Here is a 22,817-nt window from a genome sequence, read left to right as displayed (position 1 = left end):
CCCCTCCCGTAGACTGCCTTAGACCCCGATTTTTAAAAAATGCCGGGAACAAACTTTGGTACATCACAGGTGATGAAGGTTGTGGTTAAGTTTCATCAGACTTGTATGTGCAGTTTCTTAGAAGAAAGCAAATACATATTTTGGGGGGCAACCCCCAGTACGCCCCTCAGGACTCGATTTTTTTTAATGCCAGGAACAAACTTTGGTACATCACAGGTGATGAAGGTTGTGGTCAAGTTTCATCAGAATTGCGCTTGTAAATTCTGAGATAAAAGCAAATACCTATTTTGGGGGGCAACCCCGCCCCCGTAAATACCTAAAGGGGCAGATTTTTTAAATGCCAGGAACAAACTTTGGTACATCACAGGTGATGAAGGTTGTGGTTAAGTTTCATCGAAATTGTGTATGTAGTTTCAGTGGGGAAAGAAAATTCCTATTTTTGGGGGTCAAACCTGGACCCACTTTGACCCCCGGTAAACCCCCTTAGACACCGATTTTTTTAATGCCGTAAACAAACTTTAGTCACAACATAATAAATATCATTTGTGCCAAATTTGGTCGCAATCACATCAGCGGTTTCGGAGAAGTTGCAAGTGTTTACGGACGGACGGACGGACAGACGGACGGACGGACTGACGGACTCACCTGAACTTCGTTCCAGGTGAGCTAAAAATTATTTAACAAAATTATTACAAAACAAAACAAAACATCCTCCACTAATTACAATCAAACGGATTTTGCATAATTGACTGGGGTTAACAATGAGGTCCGTAAAGCCGGCTGCTCCACCTGCAACGTGAACTGCACAACGACCCCATCACCTTTAATAATGTAGGCTGACTGATACGCCGATGCAAATCGATAATTACTCCCTCAATAGACCCAGCCGGGTAGTGCCCACTGCTAGCATTAGTTGGTGGACGTGAAAGACCCCACAAAGTGTTTCACGAGTAGAAGGCGAGTTATCACCTGCACCATGAACAAATATACAAATTCCCGCCCAAATCACGTTCCGGCGAATATCAAGCGTGGCCGGCCGGTTCGTGAAAGGATTGCACCAAAGGTTACCTCGGCCGAATCCGCAAGAAGGTAGGATTAATTGGGGTCGTTACAAGTAGTGTAGTGGTGGTGGTGGTAGTGGTCCAGCCGATTATTGACCACTTTGGTTCATCAAGACTCTTCTTCGTCCTGAACCATTGCAGCGACGTCATGAGTGACGTTCCACCAATCCACCATGAACGGAGAGAGAGTGCGTGAGAGATTACGTCCACCTATCAGCTTACACCTGAATTTCTCGTACCACATTTAGTATGAGAGCGGTTATGGCAAATCCATGACAACAAAAAAAGGAAAAAGGTGGTGGGTCTTCAGAAAGATCGAAGAGTGTCAGATGTGTCCTGTAAAGGCTCACGGGCTCCCATGCGAATGATTCCGCAGAGCCAGACCAGACCCATCACCCACCCCACCCCTGACCCCCACCGGCACTCACCAAAGAGCCCCCTGCGTGTCGTTGTGCTGAAAGGCCATGAAAAGCTAAGTTAACATTAAATCCCATGTCGGACACCGGGAAGAAGAGCCCGCGCCTCCGGCTGTGATATACAGTGCATTCAGAAAGTATTCAGACCCCTTCACTTTTTTCACATTTTGTTATGTTGCAGCCTGATGCTGAAATCGTTTAAATTCATTTTTTCCTCATCAATCTACACTCAATACCCCGTAATGACAAAGAGAAAACTGGATTTTAGAAAGTTTTGCAAATTTATTAAAAAGAAAAAACTGAAATATCACATTGACATAAGTATTCAGACCCTTTGCTATGACACTTGAAATTTATCTCAGGTGCCTCCCATTTCTCTTGATCATCTTTGAGATGTTTCTACACCTTGATTGGAGTCCACCTGTGGTAAATTCAATTGATTGGACATGATTTGGAAAGGCACACACCTGTCTATATAAGGTATCACAGCTGACAATGCATATCAGAGCAAAAACCAAGCCATGAGGTCGAAGGAACTGCCTGCAGAGCTCAGAGACCGGATTGTGTCGAGGTACAGATCTGGGGAAGCCTACAAAAAAAAATTCTGCTGCATTGAAGGTTCTCAAGAGCACAGTGACCTCCATAATTCTTAAATGGAAGAAGTTTGGAACAACCAGGACTCTTCCTCGAGCTGGCCGCCCGGCCAAACTGAGCAATCGGGGGAGAAGGGCCTTGGTGAGAGTGGTGACCAATAATCCGATGTTCACTCTGGCTGAGCTCCGGAGATCCTGTGTGGAGATGGGAGAAACTTCCAGAAGGACAACCATCACTGCAACACTCCACCGATCTGGCTTTATGGTGGAGTGGCCAGACGGAAGCCTCTCCTCAGTGAAAGACACATGAAACCCCGCTTGGAGTTTGCAAAAAAGCACCAAAAGGACTCTCAGACTGTGAGAAACAAGATTCTGTTGTCTGATGAAACCAAGATTGTACTGTTTCGCTTCCGTCTGGCCTTCAATCGCCGATCTCTCTGTCACGGGTCGAAGGGTTACCGGTCACAACCCGAATACCTTGCGAGACCACGCGGCCGGGAAGACCGGGGACTGAACCTTGGCGTTCCCAAACCTTATGCCAATCAAGTGCGCTGGGCGGGTCGCACGGTGTGGGTCGCGGCGTTAACCTGCGTGATATACGGACCTGATTGGGCAACCGGATTTGGTCTCAACGATGCTGGGAAACAACAACGACAACAAGTGAATCCTCTTGGATTGCGCTGAGGTTCGGGCATGGAATTTTGAGCCTCGATCATGGTTCGAGCCTCGATCTTGTATACAAAAATAATAATAACAAAAATAATAATAATAATAATAAGAACCTTGGGCCGAATCTCGCGCTTCACCAGTGCGCGTGCGCGAATTTACGTCACGTCGGCAGCGAGAAGGGGTTCCCCAACACGAACCAATCAGGAACTGCCACGTCACACTTATATGATCTCAGAATTCCTGTGACAGGAATTCGCGTTACACTGGCTGGAAGTCATTCGCTAGAGGCGCTTCCTCAGCGCTAATAAACCACATCGATCACATGTTGTACCAACTTTGTACCAACTGGAACATTGTACCAACTGGAAGGGGTACACAGTATAAAACAAATTGACACAACAACTAGGAATTTCAGCAAAGTCGTTGGAGATTGAAAGAGGTGAATTTGGGGTGTTTTAACGGGGGTAAAAAAGATCAAGGTTTTGGATGGGGGAAGATAAGAGATGGTGGTGAACAGCCAATGGAGAGAATTTTCCAGAGAGTCGAAGAGATCATTAATGAAGACCAGAAAAAACCACAGGTCCCAGAACACTTCCTTGAGGAACTCCAGCCTGGAGTGGACAGGAAGGGGAGATGAGAGAATTCCATTCATGGCCACACATTGAGTACGACCAGAGAGGAAGTCGGCAAGCCATATGTGGAGATTTCCATGGATACCATAGGAGGAGAGTTTGGTGAGCAGAGCTGGGTGCCAGACCGTATTGAAGGCACATGATATGTCAAGGAGGACAGCTCTGATTTCCTGTTTGGCATTGAGGATCTCCGTCCATTGTTGAGACAGCAGAAGCAGCATGTCCAGAGTAGAGTGACCTGGTCTGAACCCAAATTGATGATCCGGGATCAAGCCATTGGAGAAGAGGAAGGATTTGATATCAGAAGCGATGATGGATTCCATGACTTTACTGATAATTGAGAGAAGGCTGATTGGTCTGTAGTTGCAAGGATCTGTTTTTTCACCTTTTTTGTGTAAAGTGGTAATGTTGGCTGATTTCCAAGCTGATGGCAGATGACCTTGAGCAAAAGAGAGGGTGAAGAGAACAGAGAAAGGGTGAGATAGAGCGGCAGAGGAGGATTACAAGACTCGTCAGCTGATGCTGTCTGGTCCAGTTGCAGAATCATAGTCGAGGTTTGACAGAAACTTATCCACCTTGTCAGAAGAGAAGGACACAGAGTCCAGGAGCAGCTGGGTTTGACTGGGTAAGGTGCGTACAGAGAGCGATGGGTTTGGGACACAAGATTTTTAGGCAAACACAGAGTTGAGGCATTCGGCTTTTTCATGTGCAGTGTCAGCTATGTAGCCGTTTGAGGTAAGGGAAGGGATGGAGGGGGAAACAAACAGCAGAAACAGATTTGACCTGATGCCACCAGGATTTGGAGGAGGGAGACAGGTTTGAGCGTTCAGTCTTTGAGAGTAGAGAGATATTGTTTTCTGGCTCTCCTGCGGGTAGACACACACTTGTTTCGAACTTTGTGAAAGGAAATGAGATTGCCTTCAGTTGGATTATCCTTCCAAGAAGTGAAGGCAAGTTGGTTTCAGGGCAACTGCCTCACCACAAGATTCAGTGTACCATGGATGGGAGGAAGGGTATGACAACTGAAGACGAGATGGGATAAATCTTCCCAGGATGAGATGGAAGAATTCCCAGGATGAGTTGATGTCAGAGGCAATAGAGATGAGAGACCAGTCCAGATGATTGATGGCTGCTTGAAGACCATGCCAGTCAGCCCGAGTGAAATGCCAGACTCGTCGACGCTGAGGAGGCTCTCTGAGAATAGCCAGAGAGATGTCCACTTTAACAAGAAAATGATCAGATGAACCAATTGAAGCAGGTTAAGAACAGCAGACATTTGCAGGGAAGTTTGTCATAACCAAGTCAAGAAGAGATGATGTGCCGTTGACTGAGATCCGGGTCGGGAAATTGACAGAATGTGTCAGTCCCATACTGTCTATCTATATCATCTATATATTGATATTGTCGCGCGAATGCCCTCGGTTAATACTGTGGGCTCGCGGATGGCCAAACGAACTTTAATGGAGGCGACGATCAATTACGGATTTTTACTATGCAAGCACGGGAGGAGGAAGGAAGTGGAAGAAGCGGCGAGCTCTTACCTGTAGCGATCTCACTGGGAGTCTTCAACCCTGCTAATTAATCTCACACGAACACGGGGGTAAAATGCAGAAAAATAATCGATTTATTATGCGGAACCCGAGAACAATGAAACGCGCCGGTAAATAACTATGGTTCCAAAACCGGGATCCCGCACACCTCACTTCAACAACAGCACAGGGGAAGGAATTGAATAAAAGAATCGTCGTATTGTGTTCTGTGATGCGTCTTATCTGTCTGGGTGTGTGATGTCGGTCAGGCTCCGTCCGGCTCCGATGTTGGCGCGAAGCAGGCCTCCGTTCCCCTCGTTCACGCTTTGCTAGACCCCGAGCTACCCGCTCACCCCGGTCTCGTCTGCTCAGCAGCACGCCTCGCTTGCCCGCTCGTCGGTCGCATGCGAGGTCCCGTTTGCTCGTAGCACCAAGCCTCACTCGTACGCTCGCACCAGGAGAATCGACGGTGCTCCAACGTCCGTCATCAAGCAGGCAAATTCGCAGATGGTACAGGAGGAAAAGTCCAAACGGAACGAAAAGCAAGGGCAGAAGGAAGGTATGGGAAGGGCAGAAATCAAAGCGAGAGAGAGACAGAGCCAAAATGCTGGCGAGCGAGTCATCTTGTCACTTGCGGTCTGACGTCAGCTCTCCTCCTCCACCAACCAGTCCCTCACTTCTTCGTGGTCTTTCCCGCCTTCTGACGTCACCGGCCCTTGCCCTCTAATCAGCGACCTGCTTTTAAGTAGTGGTTTTGCACCTTCCGCACTGATTGGCAGAATGTTCGCGCCTTCCGCACTGATTGGCCGAGGTGTCCACGGTCGGTGGCCAATCACCCTACACCCTACAGAATCCCAAAAGTAGGGTGGTGGCTACCCTACAGAATCCCAAAATTTATCATTGGGCCTACCAAATTCCACCAAATTGTACTTTCCTCCCCACTGTACTGGCAGGTATGTGGATCCGCCTCCAATGGTGATTACCACTACACAACTACATGTGGCTATGACAGCTCCGCACCTCTACCGTGCAAGGGTCATCGGGATAAGGTGAGCAGCCGCAACGCCAACATGGCCCATGAGTGTCCAGAAGGGTGCGACCCACCATCCATCCTTCGGCCCCCCTGCGAGGAACACAGCTGCACTAGCCCCAGCTGGCCAATGTGGTGAGCACCTGCTGCCAACACACACTACCATACCCACAACCTCGGCCCTGGGGGAGACGGTCGCAGTGCATGGCATCCCCTCACGTCACCTACGCCGCCCTCATCCCCCAGTCCACACAACTGCAGCCCCCAGTGCCCACCCACACATGACCACACCAAGGTCCAGTCGACAGCCATGCTTCACCAGGAGACTCACCCAGAAGACATGGTCCACACACCTCGGACACGTACAGCACCACGTTGACCCGCAACTCCACAACTCCATCCCCATAACCCTGCGTCCCAAATATTAGCACAGTCGCCCCCACAACACCCTTCAACAACCAGTTGACGTCTGTGTCCTTATACTCTATCAATTTTATCCCAGCCTCCAACACTTTGGTCTAAACACACCTGGATCAATAATGGTGCCACTGCGCAGTGACCACCATGATATTTCAAAATTCACCCTTAAATTTGCATCTAACCTCAGATTACCCATGCCAAACATTTTTAACATTTTACTATTGTCACCAAAGAAGGGTGCTTCTCCATACACATACCAGCCGAGCAAGGCTCATATGCTCGGCTCGTTACAAATTCCCGATTCATCAATCCCATGGCTCTCTTCCCAAGCCGAGAGTCCATAAATCATAACAGAACATCTCTGGAAGGTCACTCTCACGCCATCACGTTCCACAGATGCTCTAATGGTTGTCCAGTGGGCTATAACAGTATGACATTCTCTGTCCATGCAGATCGACCCGCGTCCATAGACCAGCACAGCATGGCAGGTCACCACATGCTGGCTGTCCCAGAGTCTCAGGGAGAGGGTGTCAGGCCGCATGCCCGGGTGGTCACCACACCAGGCCCAAGCTGGCCATCCGTGGTGCCACCACAAAAGCGCGACCCACAACACCTCCCCCTAGTGGTCCTCAATATACACCATCCCAGGCCTGTGAGAAACCACCTCGGACCCCCTGGAGGTCTTAACCCCCACCAGGGTCCGGTGACCCTGCCGGCCCGAGCCACACGCTCGGGCGGTGCCCCGATGGACAAAGGACGCCACACTCCACCAGACCCCCCATGGGGCCCAGGTCGTACCATGACACCCATGGCTGGACCCCACGTCCAAATCCTGCCAGCCCAGCCCCCCAGCTGGCTGGCATTCCCAAATTTACAAAGGGGCAAATTTTGCCCCGAGGCCACACCCAATGACCTCTCCTGGTCCAAATTCCGCAGCCCGGGGACCAACTCCCACCAAGGCTGTTCCAAATCCAATTCCCATTTAAATCTAAATTTCCTTTTAACAATTTTTATCTCCTGTGCCAAACCGCAGCTGCAGGTAACAACCCCCTCAGGTTGTTCTGCCCCTCCCCGCAGCTGTTCCAAATTCCCTACGGGGACCAAGTCGTCTGAGGCTCGATCTCCCTACTCTCCAAGGTCCAAGTCCAAATCCAGCTCAGAGCCAACACACTCCCCCTGCTGGGTATTCAATTTCGGAGCCTCTTGTACCCAATTGGTATGCATGGTGAGGGTCACCTCGGTCACTTCAACCTCCTCCTCGTACCGACTCACCTCATCCCCCAAACTCCTTTGGGCCTGGTCAAACTCTACCTCCATGGGACTGTCCCAGGTCCCCAGCCGCTGGGTCACATCATGTACATCCCCATCACCAATCAGCTCTGGCCCCGACAGGCCTTCCCCAATAAATACCCGGTCTGGCTCCATTACTCGGACCCCCCCCCCCTTTTGTTACCCCCTCTTGCTCTGCACCACTGCATCTGTGCAGCAAGGATTCCAATCCATCCCCTGGTTGGGGTGTTGTGGCATCCCCCTGGCCCCGATAACCCTCCAGGCCACCATGTGGGTAACATTTCCCAATTAAATTTTTACCTTCCCCATTTCCTTCCAATTTTCATTTAATTGCCATTCCCGGCTCCTGTGCCCCATGCACATCTGCATGGGCCGCACACTCTTCCATTGTCCCATTTAACTCCCCCCATTCAGATTGAATTTCTGCCACCCTTGGCTTCTCCTGGGCCCCACGTGAATCATTCTTTTGTTCCTCCTTCAATTCCTTCGTTTGTGCTCTTTGGGTTCTCGTTTCTTTAATCTGGGCCTCCCACCATTTCTTTAGCATCTCTATTATTTTATTATTTATACGAATGAATTGTTCAGCATGGTCCTGAAAGTCATTGGGATCATCTCTACGGCGGGGTTAGTTCCATCACTATGCTCCCCCCCCCCCACCCCAACTACCTCCGACCCACTTCCAAGGCTATCCGCACCTTCCACCCTTTCTCCCTCCATATCACGTACCTCTTCCATCCGCGGAGAAGAGGTAGCTTTTCCGCGTGTATTTTACCTCAGGAACAGATTTAAATTTCATGACGCGCCGTTCGCGTCTCGCTCACCAATCGACTATCCAATTTTAATCGCCTCCGACTGTGAAAATTTTGCGTCCGAATGCCGGGCGCGATGTACGCCCAACCATGTCGATCGCAGCCGCGGCCAAAAAAAAAATTTGTCCGTTGGGCCCGTATCTCAATCACTGACACCACTTGTAATAGGGTTCAAATCCCACTCCTTGACAACACTTGTCGCACAAATGCCCTCGGTTAATACTGTGGGTTCGCGGATGGCCAAACAAACTTTAATGGAGGCGACGATCAATTACGGATTTTTACTATGCAAGCATGGGGGGAAGAATGAAGAGGAAGAAGCGGCGAGCTCTTACCTGTAGCGATCTCACCGGCAGTCTTCAACCTTGCAAATTAATCTCACACGAACACGGGGTAAAATGTACAAAAATAATCGATTTATTATGCGGAACCCGAGAACAATGAAATGTGCCGACAAATAACTATGGTTCAGTGATGTCGGTCAGGCTCCGTCCGGCTCCGATGTTGGCGCGAAGCAGGCCTCCGTCCGCCTCGTTCATGCTTTGCTAGGCCCCGAGCCACCCGCTCACCCTGGTCTCGTCTGCTCAGTGGCACGCCTCGCTCGCCCGCTCGTCGGTCACACGCGAGGTCCCGTTTGCTCGTAACATCAAGCCTCGCTCGTACGCTCGCACCAGGAGAATCGACGGCGCTCCAACGTCCGTCGTCAAGCAGGCAAATTCGCAGATGGCACAGGAAGAAAAGTCCAAACGGAACAAAAAGCAAGGGCAGAAGGAAGGTCTGGGAAGGGCAGAAACCAAAGCGAGAGAGACACAGAGCCAAAATGCCGGCGAGCGAGTCATCTTGTCACTTGCGGTCTGACGTCAGCTCTCCTCCTCCACCAACAAGTCCCTCACTTCTTCGTGGTCTTTCCCACCTTCTGATGTCACCAGCCCTTGCCCTCTAATCAGCGACCTGCTATTAAGTAGTGGTTTTGCGCCTTCTGCTCTGATTGGCCGAATGTTCGCGCCTTCCGCACCGATTGGCCGAGGTGTCCACGGTCGGTGGCCAATCAGTGTGCCACTTCCTTCCACCAATCAGTGGCCAGCTTCTTACCACAACCAATCACACGTTCTCCTGGGCGTGGCTATTGCCTGTTGGTCCTTCCAAAGTCAAGGTGGTGGCGGGGAATTAATTAATGTGTGCACTCATGGATCTATCTATTGTATATGAGTGCGTTGCCATAAGGGACACTGGGTTGCTCACAGAGGGAATGACACACGAGGGACCTTTACCCATAATCCCTGTACTAATTAGCATGCCCCGCCCCCTCGTGGTGGGGACACAGATACAACTTATTCCGACATATGGCTAAACATAGAACTTATTACAGGTAGATTCCCTATCACGACAGTCGAGCACCTACCTATGCAGATCTACCTGGCTCGAGATATTCCTCTACCCCTAATTCATAACACAATCTATATATTTACACTACATGACCAAAAGTATGTGGACACCCGAACATCGAACATCTCATTCCAAAATCATTGGCATTAATATGGAGTTGATCCCCCCTTTGCTGCCTTAACAGCCTCTACGCTTCTGGGAAGGCTTTCCCCTAGATGTTGGAACATTGCTGCGGGGGATTTGCTTCCATCCAGCCACCAGAGCATGGGCGATTAGGCCTGGCTCACAGTCGGCGTTCCAATTCATCCCAAAGGTGTTCGATGCAGTTGATGTCAGAGCTCTGTGCAGGCCAGTCACGTTGTTCCACACCGATCTCGACAAACTATTTCTGGATGGACTTTGCTTTGTGCATGGGGGCATTGTCATGCTGAAACAGGAAAGGGCCTTCGCCAAACTGTTGCCACAAAGTTGGAAGCACACAATCATCTAGAATGTCATTGTATGCTGCAGCATTAAGATTTCCCTTCACTGGAATTAAGGGGCCTAGCCCGAACCATGAAAAACATACCCAGACAATTATTCCTCCTCCACCAAATTTTACAGTTGGCACTATGCATTCGGGCAGGTAGCGTTCTCCTGGTATCCACAAACCCAGATTTGTCCGTCAAACTGCCAGATGGTGAAGCATGATTCATCACTCCAGAGAACGCGTTTCCACTGTTCCAGAGTCCAATGGCGGCGAGCTTTACACCACTCCAGTCGACGCTTGGCATTGTGCATGCGCATGGTGATCCTAGACTTGTGTGTGGCTGCTCGGTCATGGAAACCCATTTCATGAAGCTCCCAACGAATAGTTGTTGTGCCAACGTTGCTTCCAGAGGCAGTTTGGAACTCAGTAGTGAGTGTTGCAACTGAGGACAAACGATTTTTATGTGCTATGCGCTTCATCACTCGGTGTGCCCGTTCTGTGAGCTTGTGTGGCCTTCCACTTTGCGGCTGAGCTGTTGTTGCTCCTAGACGTTTCCACTTCACAATAACAGCACTTACAGTTGACCAGGGCAGCTCTATCAGGGCAAGAATTTGATGAACTGACTTGTTGGAAAGGTGGCATCCTATGACGGTGCCACAATGAAAGTCACTGAGCTCTTCAGTACAGCCCAAGTTGGCCCATTCTTCTGCCAATGTTTGGCTATGGAGATTGGATGGCTGTGTGCTTGATTATATACATATACAGTCACGTGAAAAAGTAAGTACACCCCATGTAAAGCTTTGACTTTTTCAACATATTTCAACATACAGCTATTTGATCTTCATTTCAACAATATTGATAGATAAAGGTGATATAATATAACAAATATTATGAAACATTTACATTTCGTAGTCCATTGCATAATTTAAATAAACATAAATGCAAATTTCGCATGTGGAAAAAGTAAGTACACCCTTGGCTCTAATAGGTGGTATTGCCCCCTTTGGCAGAAACAACCTCAAGTAGGCGTTTCTTATAACTGTCTACCAGTCTCTGACATTGACTGGGAGAATTTTTTGCCCACTCCTCCATGCAGAATTATTTCAGCTGTGCGATGTTTGAGGGGATTCTTGCAAGCACAGCTCGTTTCAAATCCCCCCACAACATCTCAATGGGATTTAGATCCGGGCTTTGACTTGGCCATTCCAGAACCCTCCATTTCTTTCTTTTCAGCCATTCCTTGGTGGATTTACTGGTATGTTTAGGGTCATTGTCATGTTGCAAGGTCCACCTTCGGTTGATCTTCAACTTTCCGACAGATGGCCTCACATTATCCTCAATCACCCTCTGGTACAAGGAAGAATTCATCGTGGATTCGATGATGGTGAGCTGCCCAGGCCCTGATGCAGCAAAGCTGCCCCAAACCATAATATTTCCACCACCATGCTTTACAGTTGGTATCAGGTTCTTGTGGTCAAATGCTGTCTTTGGTTTTCGCCAAACATGTCTTCTGGTACTGTGGCCAAATAGCTCTACCTTTGACTCATCTGTCCAGAGCAAATTGTTCCAGAAGTGCTGGTCTAAGCCCTGTGCTATGACACTTGAAATTTAGCTCAGGTGCCTCCCAATTCTCTTGATCATCTTTGAGATGTTTCTACACCTTGATTGGAGTCCACCTGTGGTAAATTCAATTGATTGGAGATGATTTGGAAAGGCACACACCTGTCTATATAAGGTCTCACAGCTGACAATGCATATCAGAGCAAAAACCAAGCCATTAGGTCGAAGGAACCTGCAGAGCTCAGAGACAGGATTGTGTCGAGGCACATGAAATCCCACAGAATCTTGTTTCTCACAGTCTGAGAGTCTTTTAGGTGCTTTTTTGCAAACTCAAAGCGGGCTTTCGTGTGTTTTCACTGAGGAGAGGCTTCTGTCTGGCCACTCTGCCATAAATCCCAGATCGGTGGAGTGTTGCAGTGATGGTTGTCCTTCTGGAAGTTATTCCCATCTCCACACAGGATCTCTGGAGCTCAGCCAGAGTGACCTTCGGGTTCTTGGTCACCTCTCTTACCTCGGCCCTCCTCCCCCGATTGTTCAGTTTGGCCGGGTGGCCAGCTCTAGGAAGAGTCCTAGAAAATAACGAAAAGATACTTGGCCGATTTGGCCATGACTCAGTGGCCCATGTGACGTTTAGCAGGATCTTCGGGGTCCACATAAAAAAAATGACAAAGCAGGTAAGCAACATGCCGGCAGGTGGCATGGCTCACAGTAAAATGTCAGCAGATGGCATGGTTGGCAAGCAAAGACTGGCAAGTGGTGTCAAGACTGGCAAGGCTGACTGGCAAAGCTGACTGGGCCGATGATTGAACAACAGATGGAATGAGCCGGCAGACATCTAGAATGGCAGGTGGCACTGGCTGGTAGATGGAATGAGCTCACTGCAGGTGGTCTCATCAATGGCGTTAGAAGTGTGTGGTAGCAGCAGGTAAGATGGCCGGCTTCAGCCCGATCCTATCCTAAACCTACCTGCCCTGCTAATCTATGCTATACCTTACTCCTGCCCCTCTAAACTCCGTGAGGGGGGGGGGGGGGAGGGGGAGGGGCAAGGGTGTTTAACATTTAGGCCAATAACCTGTCTGCCAACAACGCTCAAACTCCTGACGGGAATAATCATAGAAATGACATATCATCACCTAGCACAAGAAGGAGGCCGAGAGGCGGAACAAAGGACGTAAAAGAGGAGGCTATGGAACCATAGACCACCTCCTATTAAACAAGGACATACTCGAAAATTGCAATAGAAGAATAACAAAATTATCCACATCATGGATAGACTATGAAAAATCTTTTGAGAGTGTCCCACATTCATGGATGACACAATGCATACAATTGTACAAGATCAAACCCCCAACTAATCAAACTGATAGAGAAAGTAATGGAGCTTTGGAATACCACATTGATATTACAGCATTCAAACTGAAAGATCAAAATACCAGGAGTCAAGATACTTCGAGGAATCTTACATACAGGGAGAAAGCCTTTCACTCCTCCTGTTTTGCCTGGACCCGGACCCACTGAGCAACCTCATTAAAGAGCAAGGACATGGATATAACCTGACATCAAATATGAGAATGTCCAAAGGGACAAAAAAGGTGACACATCCACAACATTCAACTGGAATTTGGCCTTGATAAATGTGCCAAGTGCACATTCATACAAGGTAAAAAAAAAAAAAAAAAAAAAAAAAAAAACACCCAAAAATAAAAACCTACCACATTCATACAAGGTAGACCAACAAAAATGGACAACATAAAAATTGACGCCAATACAACAGTTAATGAGCTCGACAACGAAACATCCCACAAATATCTCGGAGTAGAAGAGGGAAACCAAATATGTCACAAACAAATGCGTGAAAAAATTACTGAAGGATACCTGTGGCTGAATAGAGTGAGGCTGATCCTGAAAATATACCTTTCTCCAAGAAACAAAATCAAAGCCATAAACCAACTCGCAATATCAGTATTCCAGTACAGCTGCTGAATAATAAACTGGCCACAATCAGAAATCAATAAACTGGATATCAAAACAAGGAAACTCCTCACCATCCACAAAATGTTTTACAAAAATCAATGCATCCTGAGAATGTACCTGCCGAGACAAGTAGGTAGTTGTCTGATGGAGCTCAACCAACTGCACAGAATGACAACTGTAGGATTGGCCGAATATGTAAAAAGTGCAACAGACTACTGACTCCAATCTATAAGTAAACATGAGGACAACAAACCAAAGAAGGTATCCCTAACCCACCGATAATTTTTTTTTCAAAGACAGGTGCGAATGCAAGATGCCACACAAGAAACCGAATCAACGAGTACAGCCCCAACAATTGCAAAAAAAAGAAGAAAGAAAAATATAAAACGAAATATCAACAGATATACACTGACAACTTGGAAAATGATAAAAGAGCAGGAAGGTATAAAAAAAAGAAGAAGAAAAAAGAGTTGGACACATTGGGAGTACACAAAGAAGGCTCTTTGGAATGGCTAATGAACCAAAAGGAATCATTGAAAATAAGGAAGTTAGGCTCACATATGAAATAATGATCCCATCAACGTGAACATGGAAAACAAAGCATTGCAACTGGACATAGTACTGGGGTACAAAAAAGAAAAGAAGGTATTGCTGAGGTGTCAGTCCCCCAGCCATTTTGGCCGAAACAATGCAGAAATCAAGAAAATGACCCTCAAAAATGAAGCGAAAATAACCTGAAAGCTAAAGAGAGCCAAAATTGTATCCGTGATTATTGGAACAACGGGAATGATAAAAAAGAACCTAACACAGATCTTAAATACCATCCCTGGGAATATTACGACAAACAATTTGCAGTTGGAAACTGTCCGAGGCTTGGTGATGATCCTCAAAAGAGCCCTCAAAACAAAACTTTGAGAGGAAGAAAACTATACAAACTAGTCCATGCATCATGATCCCTTACTGAAATGGAGGTCGATACTTCGAGACCTGGGAGGACTCCGTTCCACCTTCTGAAACCCGCATCTGGAGATACCTATCAACACACACACACACACACACACACACACACACACACACACACACACACACACACACACACACACACACACACACACACACACACACACACACACACACACACACACACACACACACACACATACACACACGCCTTGTTTTTTTTTTTTTTTGTTCCTCACAATTCTCTCTTATGATTTTCAATTCATATTTCTCTTTTTCAATCCTCATTTAAAAAGTGCATTTAATTAATTGTACAATATTGGTTGTTCCTAAACTTAAATATAAATAATTTAAAGGACTGCTGTAAATGATGTTAATATCACAACATCCCATATTCAACTTTATTTAAATTTTAAACCTCAAAACATAGTTCCTCTACCTAAAGCAAGAACCTTAACCTGTAAGCAACTGACTAGTTTCCCGAATGCACGGATCATCAGCTGGAAACCGTTCTTCCTCGAGGTTTCGATCCTTTCAACCCAGGACCTCTCCAAAGGGTGGATCCTCAACCTCGATCATTGATCCACATCAATAGATGGTACATCAGTAGATCCACAACCTCAGTTGCGTCCAGGCAGTCAGTCAACCGATCAATGCAACATCACTTATTACAACTTTACTCGCAATAGAGTTTAATACTGTAATGTATTATCATATATTTATAACTTTCCTTACACACTCCATAATATGATAATATCATTAAGTCATGCACATCTTACCTTAAATAAACCATATCTACCAACCAGCATGACCACACCACCTACCTCTGGATCAAACTGTATTTCGAATGTTCAAACTGTCACCTACAACACACACACACACACACACACACACACACACACACACACACACACACACACACACACTTCTAAAATAATGGTCACGTGGCGGAGGGGATTCCAAGAAAGCAGTACAACAAATATATGTAGCAACCAATGCCTGGCCCACTACCGAATACGTGCCCACAATACCAACAACGAAGGGAGATCCTAAATTATCACAAGGCTTAGTGCCCAATAAAACACACCCAAAACATAGACAGAGAGAATCCACAAAACAAGAAGAGATACCAGGAAAAACCTGGCAGAGTCATGCATGAATCCACAGGCAGTTCGGTTCCATGGAAGGGTGAACGCCCCATCTCTTTGGTGCCAACGAGAGGAGAGGGCGTGGATCTGGCAAGCTTGGCGTGGTTTGGCTCACCAGGAGCAGACAAGAAGCGCAGTATTCACTGCAATGATTCCATGGAACTCCTCCTACTTCCGCTGTCGCTCTGCCCTTCTAACCTCGGGACTTCCCCCACCCCATGACGTTGACTTTCCCCATCCAGGGGCCGCTTCCCCCCCCCCCCCCGAGGGGAGAGACTGCTCTCCCTCGCGTCTCGAGAGGTGAAATCGCTTTCCCTTGCGTCCCGCGGGGAGAAATCACTTTCCCTTGCGTCCCACGGGGGGAAATCGCTTTGCCTTGCGTCCCACGGGGGGGAATCGCTTTCCCTGGCATCCATACACACTGAGAGCGACGTCATAGCTACTCAGGGAAATTCCGGCACCCTATCAGGAGGTACATGCCAAAAATGCCGCGAGCAATTTCACAGCCATGGGGAAATAGCAAGGCAGTGGCTGTGTAAGGCACAATGGAGCGAGTACAGGGGAGTGAGTTTGGATGGTCCTAGTTTCAGTCAGGACATGGGAGTCAGTCAACAAGTGTAATGTGTGCAGGGGATCTGTCCTTTCCCCATCTATTTCTTTTAATATCAGCTAATCTGTCACCAATCATTTAGCCCATCATTCTTTGCCAAACACCAATCTCTCCCTTCCAGATCGGATACATAATACCACAACATATGCATTGTAAAGTGTTAAGTCATTGCAGATAAGGAAGGATCTGAGGGTGGGAATGTTCACGTAGGGGATAAGGGGAATGTATGAGTGCTGTAGTTATGGTACCTATATGCCATTTCATAGTCTCATCTGCTTGTAAATACCTGCCGTTGTAAATATTTTACGTTTTCTTGTTATGGGCAATTAGGCCATTTCTAAAACGTGTCTTGACTTATTCTGTCCGTTTTGATGGTGACGTAAGACTGTTGAGGCATTTGGCCAGCTCAGATTTATTATCTAAGTTCAATCTCAGGTGTGGTTATGTGACGTTGGTTTCGCTCGACCAACTGACTGGGATGTTAGGTAACCACCCCATTTGCCGAGCCTAACTCATGGGTACGGTAAACTGACCTTGGGCGGGAGGATCCGGCCAGAGTTGATAGTTGCAAATGGCATCCGGGGTCTAGTAGACATGCAGTCCTCTCAAAGTTATCCAGGGCAACACCCAAAACGAAAACTGTCACAATATATATATGTACCTAGTCAGGAGGTTATACAATGGCACACACACGCACGCACACACACATCCATAGCCGATGAACACCAACCACCCTTGGACAAATAGCCGGACGGTCTTCAATTCCGAGGCGAACTCCAAATAATTGGTGGGTATTTGTAAGGCGCGCGGGATGGAAGGCAGCAAGATGCTTACCTGAACGAAACACACGGGTTTATTCTTGAATTCACAACGAATAAACAAACACAAGGCAATTCAACAATAATGGTTTAATGAAAATAAATACAAGGCGAAAAGGTTTGAGGTAAAATAATCGAAATTCCTTCTTTGAGGATCCTCCAGTCAGACACAAAAACAGACAAGGGGAAAGCTAATAAAAATAAATGTTCCTTTTCGTGTCGGCACTTAACTGTGGCCTCAAAATGGTCGTGGTGAGGTCTGCAGTAGAAGGTGGCCTGAAGCCGCTCACGCGGGAAACACTCCAACAATGGCACGGAGTCGCTCTCCACAGTGCCACAAACGTCAGTTAAGTCGTGCGGGCAGGTCCTCTTTCGCTCTCCACTCAGTCTGAATCGCCCAGAGCCCCCAAAAACCGCTGCCAACACCTTCTTCTCATGATCAAAATAGTTCCACAAAGGCTCCGAAAGCTTTCCCCACAGGCGCACACGAGCCAGAAGCAGCCGAGCCACCCAACAGAGCGACTCTTCTTCTTCCTGCTCTCACAATGCTGCCCATGCAGCCAAGAGCTCCTCACTTTCTTCAAAAGTGCACCAAAAAGGCCAGCCTTCTCCTCACAGGCACAATCCAAAGATGGCCAACCTTCCTCTTCGATGTGAAAACCCCAAGAGATAGAGAGACTCTTTTGTCCAACCGTCGTTTGTCACTAGAACCTTCTCGCTCTGACGTCACACTGACCAATCGTGAACCGTAGCCTTCCAGTTACGATTTTCTTTGGAGGCGGGGCTTAGTTGCCGAACAACTCTGCCTGCTTGTTGTGGATGGTTGTTGTTGTTTTATGGATGGTTTTATGGCCAACCTTGTAATCATACTAAAATACGCCATTGTTACACAAAGGATTTTCCTATCACACGAACCCAGGTTACACTCCCCCTAAAATAGATTAATTAATTATGTAAAATGATTAAAAATCACGGGGCAACCCGGGTTACCGCATTTTGGATCAAATGAAGAAATTTGGAGGAATCCTGACATCCGTGAAGTAAGGTTTACTTACAGAACTGAGTGAAAATCTACTGTACTCTATATAACCCACAAATGTTGGGTTAATAACATGGCCCTTTCTGCCACTACTGTGGCATTTTTCGTAGCGAACTTTTGAAACTCGCTCCTGCTGTTTGATACGAAACTGAAAGGGAGGAAGACTGGGTTGTGCACATTTACCAAGCAGCTAGCTAGCACTTGCCAAGCCAGGCGTTCCTTAACGGTTTTGAATGCAATGCTTGCTCGAATGCTAAACCCACTTAGCGATCTCTCCACAAGAAACTTGGTAAATGAACTCACCCAATGTTCTTGAGATCCAACCATCATAGATCGACTGTAATCTATATGCCCCAAAGAGGAATGACCCTTCTTGCGGTTCCCGTAGTGAGCGGGTGTACTAGTTGTAAAAACGTAGGGAAAAACCACCGAGGGCAATCACATACGAGGGGAAAACTAATCTTAACCCCTATGTGATTACCATAGCTTCACCCCTCGTGTGAAGACACGTAAACAACCATAAGCTACAGTTTCCCTACTTAAATTACATCGAGATGTCTCCTATGCGTGCACGGTCCAATCTATACTGATACAATCCTATCTGTACTATGGTGTTCCACCATCTACCCCCAACACACGTAACAATATATATATATATATATATATATATATATATATATATATATATATATATATATATATATATATATATATATACTTGTTTATATATATATATATATATATAAATACTGTACATATATATATAAATACCGCACTGTATATATAAAATATATATATAAAACTATATATAAAACTATATATAAAAAAAATATATATATAAAATTATATATATATTACATATACACACCTACATACATACACATCAGGTGCTGCCAAAGCAATTAACAAGGTGTTTACATCGAGTGTTTCACCTTTGCCCTCCCAGTGGTCGGGCAGGTATTTGTAATTGGTTTCAGGATGCTAGTGATAACTCACCTACTCTTTATCGAAACACACGATGGGATCTTCAACATCGCATCGTGCGAGCAGACGGGCCAGCCGATTTTACATGTACAACACATACTTATACTCAACCGGACCAACACACGAATCATTTTGCGTAGACAACGATGGACGCAACGTGAGGATCTTACAGGAGCCACCAAGTTTCGGGGTCCTTCCTAGGAAGGAGCCACCAAGACCCGGGGCGTGATTTGCGAGCGCGCGCTCTCCGAGCATCCCTGTGATCGCGAGCGCTCTTTGCTCCGTCTCCTCTATTTTGTGCCGGCACACGCCGAATCATTGGAAGTTAATAAAGGCGAGCAGCTTTATTCAATGCCTTTGTTGGTTCGAAACCTGCTAGGGCAATAAAAGAGATGGTGGAAAAATCTTTGAAGTCGGAATGGTTTGAAAAGAGTCAGCGAAGTAAACGTAACCGCGTGTGCGCTTTTCTTCCATGCTTGCTCGGCCTACAATGGACGAAGTAAAATTTATGGTTAAATTATACAGTGGCGCTGACAAATTAATGTTCTCCTCCGACGGAGAGGTCGCACTCGCTTTTGTCTCCGGCACCCTCCCCCCAATCCTCCACTTCTATAACCCCCCTCTTTTTCACCCTCCTCCTCCAGGACGTCAGGCCTGGTTCTGCGCTCAGACCTGCTTCGGCACTTCACCGGGGACCCTGTCCCTAGCCCCCCTAAACGCCTCCCCCCCCCCTCCCTGGAGTCGCGCCGACCCGGCGCGCAGCTGCGCTCACCGTTCACTCTCCCACGCAAGCGTACGCGGCGCTCATAGAAAGGATGGGGCGGGGGGGATGGGGGGGGCTATGGACCCGTCGCTTTGAAGAGGAGCCGCGTCTCGCTGGTCCCTCCATCTCGCCTGTCCTCGGCCGGCCCTGCGACCACCAGTCCAAGACACCGCCCCCTGTAATACCTAAACCTGTTCCCTCCCTAAAAAGCCACTTCATCTCGACTTCCCGCTCAATCGCCAACTCTTTGCTGTCATTAGAATCACCATCTTGCTCTGTCTGCTCTTAGTGAGTCGTCAACTAAAGTCTATTCTTTTCTTCTTCTTCTTCTCTTCCCAAGACGCATTTTCTCCCCAACTCTGATTTTCATCTGTTTAAATAGGATAGCTAAATTTATATTTACTTATATATTTATATATATTGTATATATAATTATATACAATATATATATATATATGTATGTAAATATATAACGATCATAAGTCTAAGTGCCGGTACTCTCCGCGCCCCGACATGATCCACAGGCTGGGCCCGTCTGTACCTGTGTCTCGAGGCTCAGTCTGGGCGGCCTCGGTCATACCTAGCGGTGCGCGGCTCGGTCCCCTACCTCCCACTCTGGTGCTCGGACTCGGCATGTCTGACTACAGGGAGAAAGGCTCCCGCCAGAAGGTGCGTGTACCTCCGACCATGCACCTGCAGGATACTCAGCACGGATGGCGCAACGCGCACCGATCCGGTAAAGTTTCACTAAGCCAGGATGAAAGTCTTATTTTAAAAAAAACACCGGCAGAAAAAAATAGGTAAATAAACTTTTGTTTGTTCATTTTTATTCGCAATAACTTTTGCACAGTTGGTGTGGAAAACGGAACTGTTCACTGCTCACTGGCAGTTATAGTGACTAATGATCGGTTGTAGGTTGTCGGAAATCAAATACTAGTTATCAAAATGAAATAGGTGTTTTAACCACTTTCTCGTTAACGATGACTGACACGTAATTGCTCACAAACAAGGATCTTAAACATACCAGCACTAATGTAATTATATTGATACGAACACTAATCCAATTCCATTGATACGAACACTAATTTAATCTTTGTGATGCGTAACATGGGCTTAACTCAATCTGGAGCTTGGTGGGAATGCTCGGGGCGGCATCAATTAACGAATTACGAGTTCGGAATGGGACGATCCAGGAGTAACATGGATGGGATCGGAATGGACGACGTGTCGGGTACCAGGTCGGCTCAATCTTACCTAGAGAGTGACGTCAATTAACCAGATGAGAATAAGCAAATAATGAATAAACTAGTGGCCACAACAGCGGATGACAAAATAAACCAGGGGGAACACGAACGGAAAATAAATAAACTAGCGACAAAACACAAGGGGAAAATACATTAACTAGCAGGGGCACGAGGGGACAATATATTAATTAGTGACAACACAAGGGGAAAATGCATTAACTAGCAGGGACACAAGGGGAAAATAAATTAACTAGCAGGGACACGAGGGGACAATATATTAACTAGCAGGGACACGAGGGGACAATAAATTAACTAGCGGTAACACGAGAGGAAAATACATTAACTAGCAGGTACACGAGTGGAAGACACATTAACTATCAGGGACAGGAGGGGACAATAAATTAACTAGCGGTAACACAAACGGGAAAAAATTAACTAGCGGTAACACGAGCGGAAAATACATTAACTAGCAGGGACATGAGGGGAAGATACATTAACTAACAGGGATACGAGGGGACAATAAATTAACTAGCGGTAACACAAAGGCAAAATACATTAACTAGCAGGGACACGAGGGGACAATAAATTAACCAGCGGTAACACGAGGGGAAAATACATTAACTAGCAGGGATACGAGGGGAAGATACATTAACTAGCAGGGATACGAGGGGAAGATACATTAACTAGCAGGCATACGAGGGGACAATAAATTAACTAGCGGTAACACAAGGGCAAAATACATTAACTAGCAGGGACACGAGGGGACAATAAATTAACTAGCAAGTACACGAGGGGAAAATACATTAACTAGCGGTAACACGAGGGGAAAATACATTACCCAGCTGGGACAAGAACAGACAAGAAATTAACTCGCTGGAACATGAACGGAAAACAAGTTAAGTAGAGGGAACACAAGCCGATAATGAATTAACCAGTAGGAAAACGAGCGGATAATGAATTAACTAGCGGTGAAACGAGCGGATAATGAACGAGCTTGCAGGAACATAAGCGGATAACAAAGTAACTAGTAGAAACACAAGTAGATAAGAAATTAACTAGCAGGAACGAGTGGATAACGAATTAACTAGCGGAAACGGCAGAAAACAAATTAACAAGTGGGAACATGCATGACAAGATAATAACTTAACTAGCTAGCCAACCAGATAGCAGATGAACTAGCGGGAACACTACCAGATAATGAATTAACTAGAGGGAACACTACCTGATAATAAATTAACTAGTGGGAACATTACCAGATAATAAAGTAACTAGTGGGAACACCACCAGATAATAAATTAACTAGTGGGAATATTACCAGGTCATAAATTAACTAGTGGGAACATCACCAGATAATATATTAACTAGTGGGAACACTACCAGATAATAAATTAACTAGTGGGAACACCACCAGAT

At 46.7% G+C, this 22,817-nt stretch overlaps 1 protein-coding gene across 1 annotated transcript in view; it reads left to right on the top strand.

The window, feature by feature from the left end:
* The first annotated feature begins 20,793 nt into the window (after positions 1-20,793).
* PRDM13 (PR/SET domain 13) overlaps positions 20,794-22,817 on the top strand; it is a 29,582-nt gene continuing 27,558 nt past the window's right edge. The window contains exon 1 of the mRNA XM_078777410.1: positions 20,794-20,829. Within this exon, the coding sequence (XP_078633536.1) occupies positions 20,794-20,829 (36 nt within the window). The remainder of the gene's footprint in view (positions 20,830-22,817) is intronic.

The sequence above is a fragment of the Myxine glutinosa genome, chromosome 5 (genome assembly GCF_964187855.1).
Source record: "Myxine glutinosa chromosome 5, kmMyxGlut1.1, whole genome shotgun sequence".
NCBI lineage: Eukaryota > Metazoa > Chordata > Myxini > Myxiniformes > Myxinidae > Myxine > Myxine glutinosa.
The sequence above is the reverse complement of the archived record's forward strand: the minus strand, read 5'-3'. Positions and strand labels throughout refer to the sequence as shown.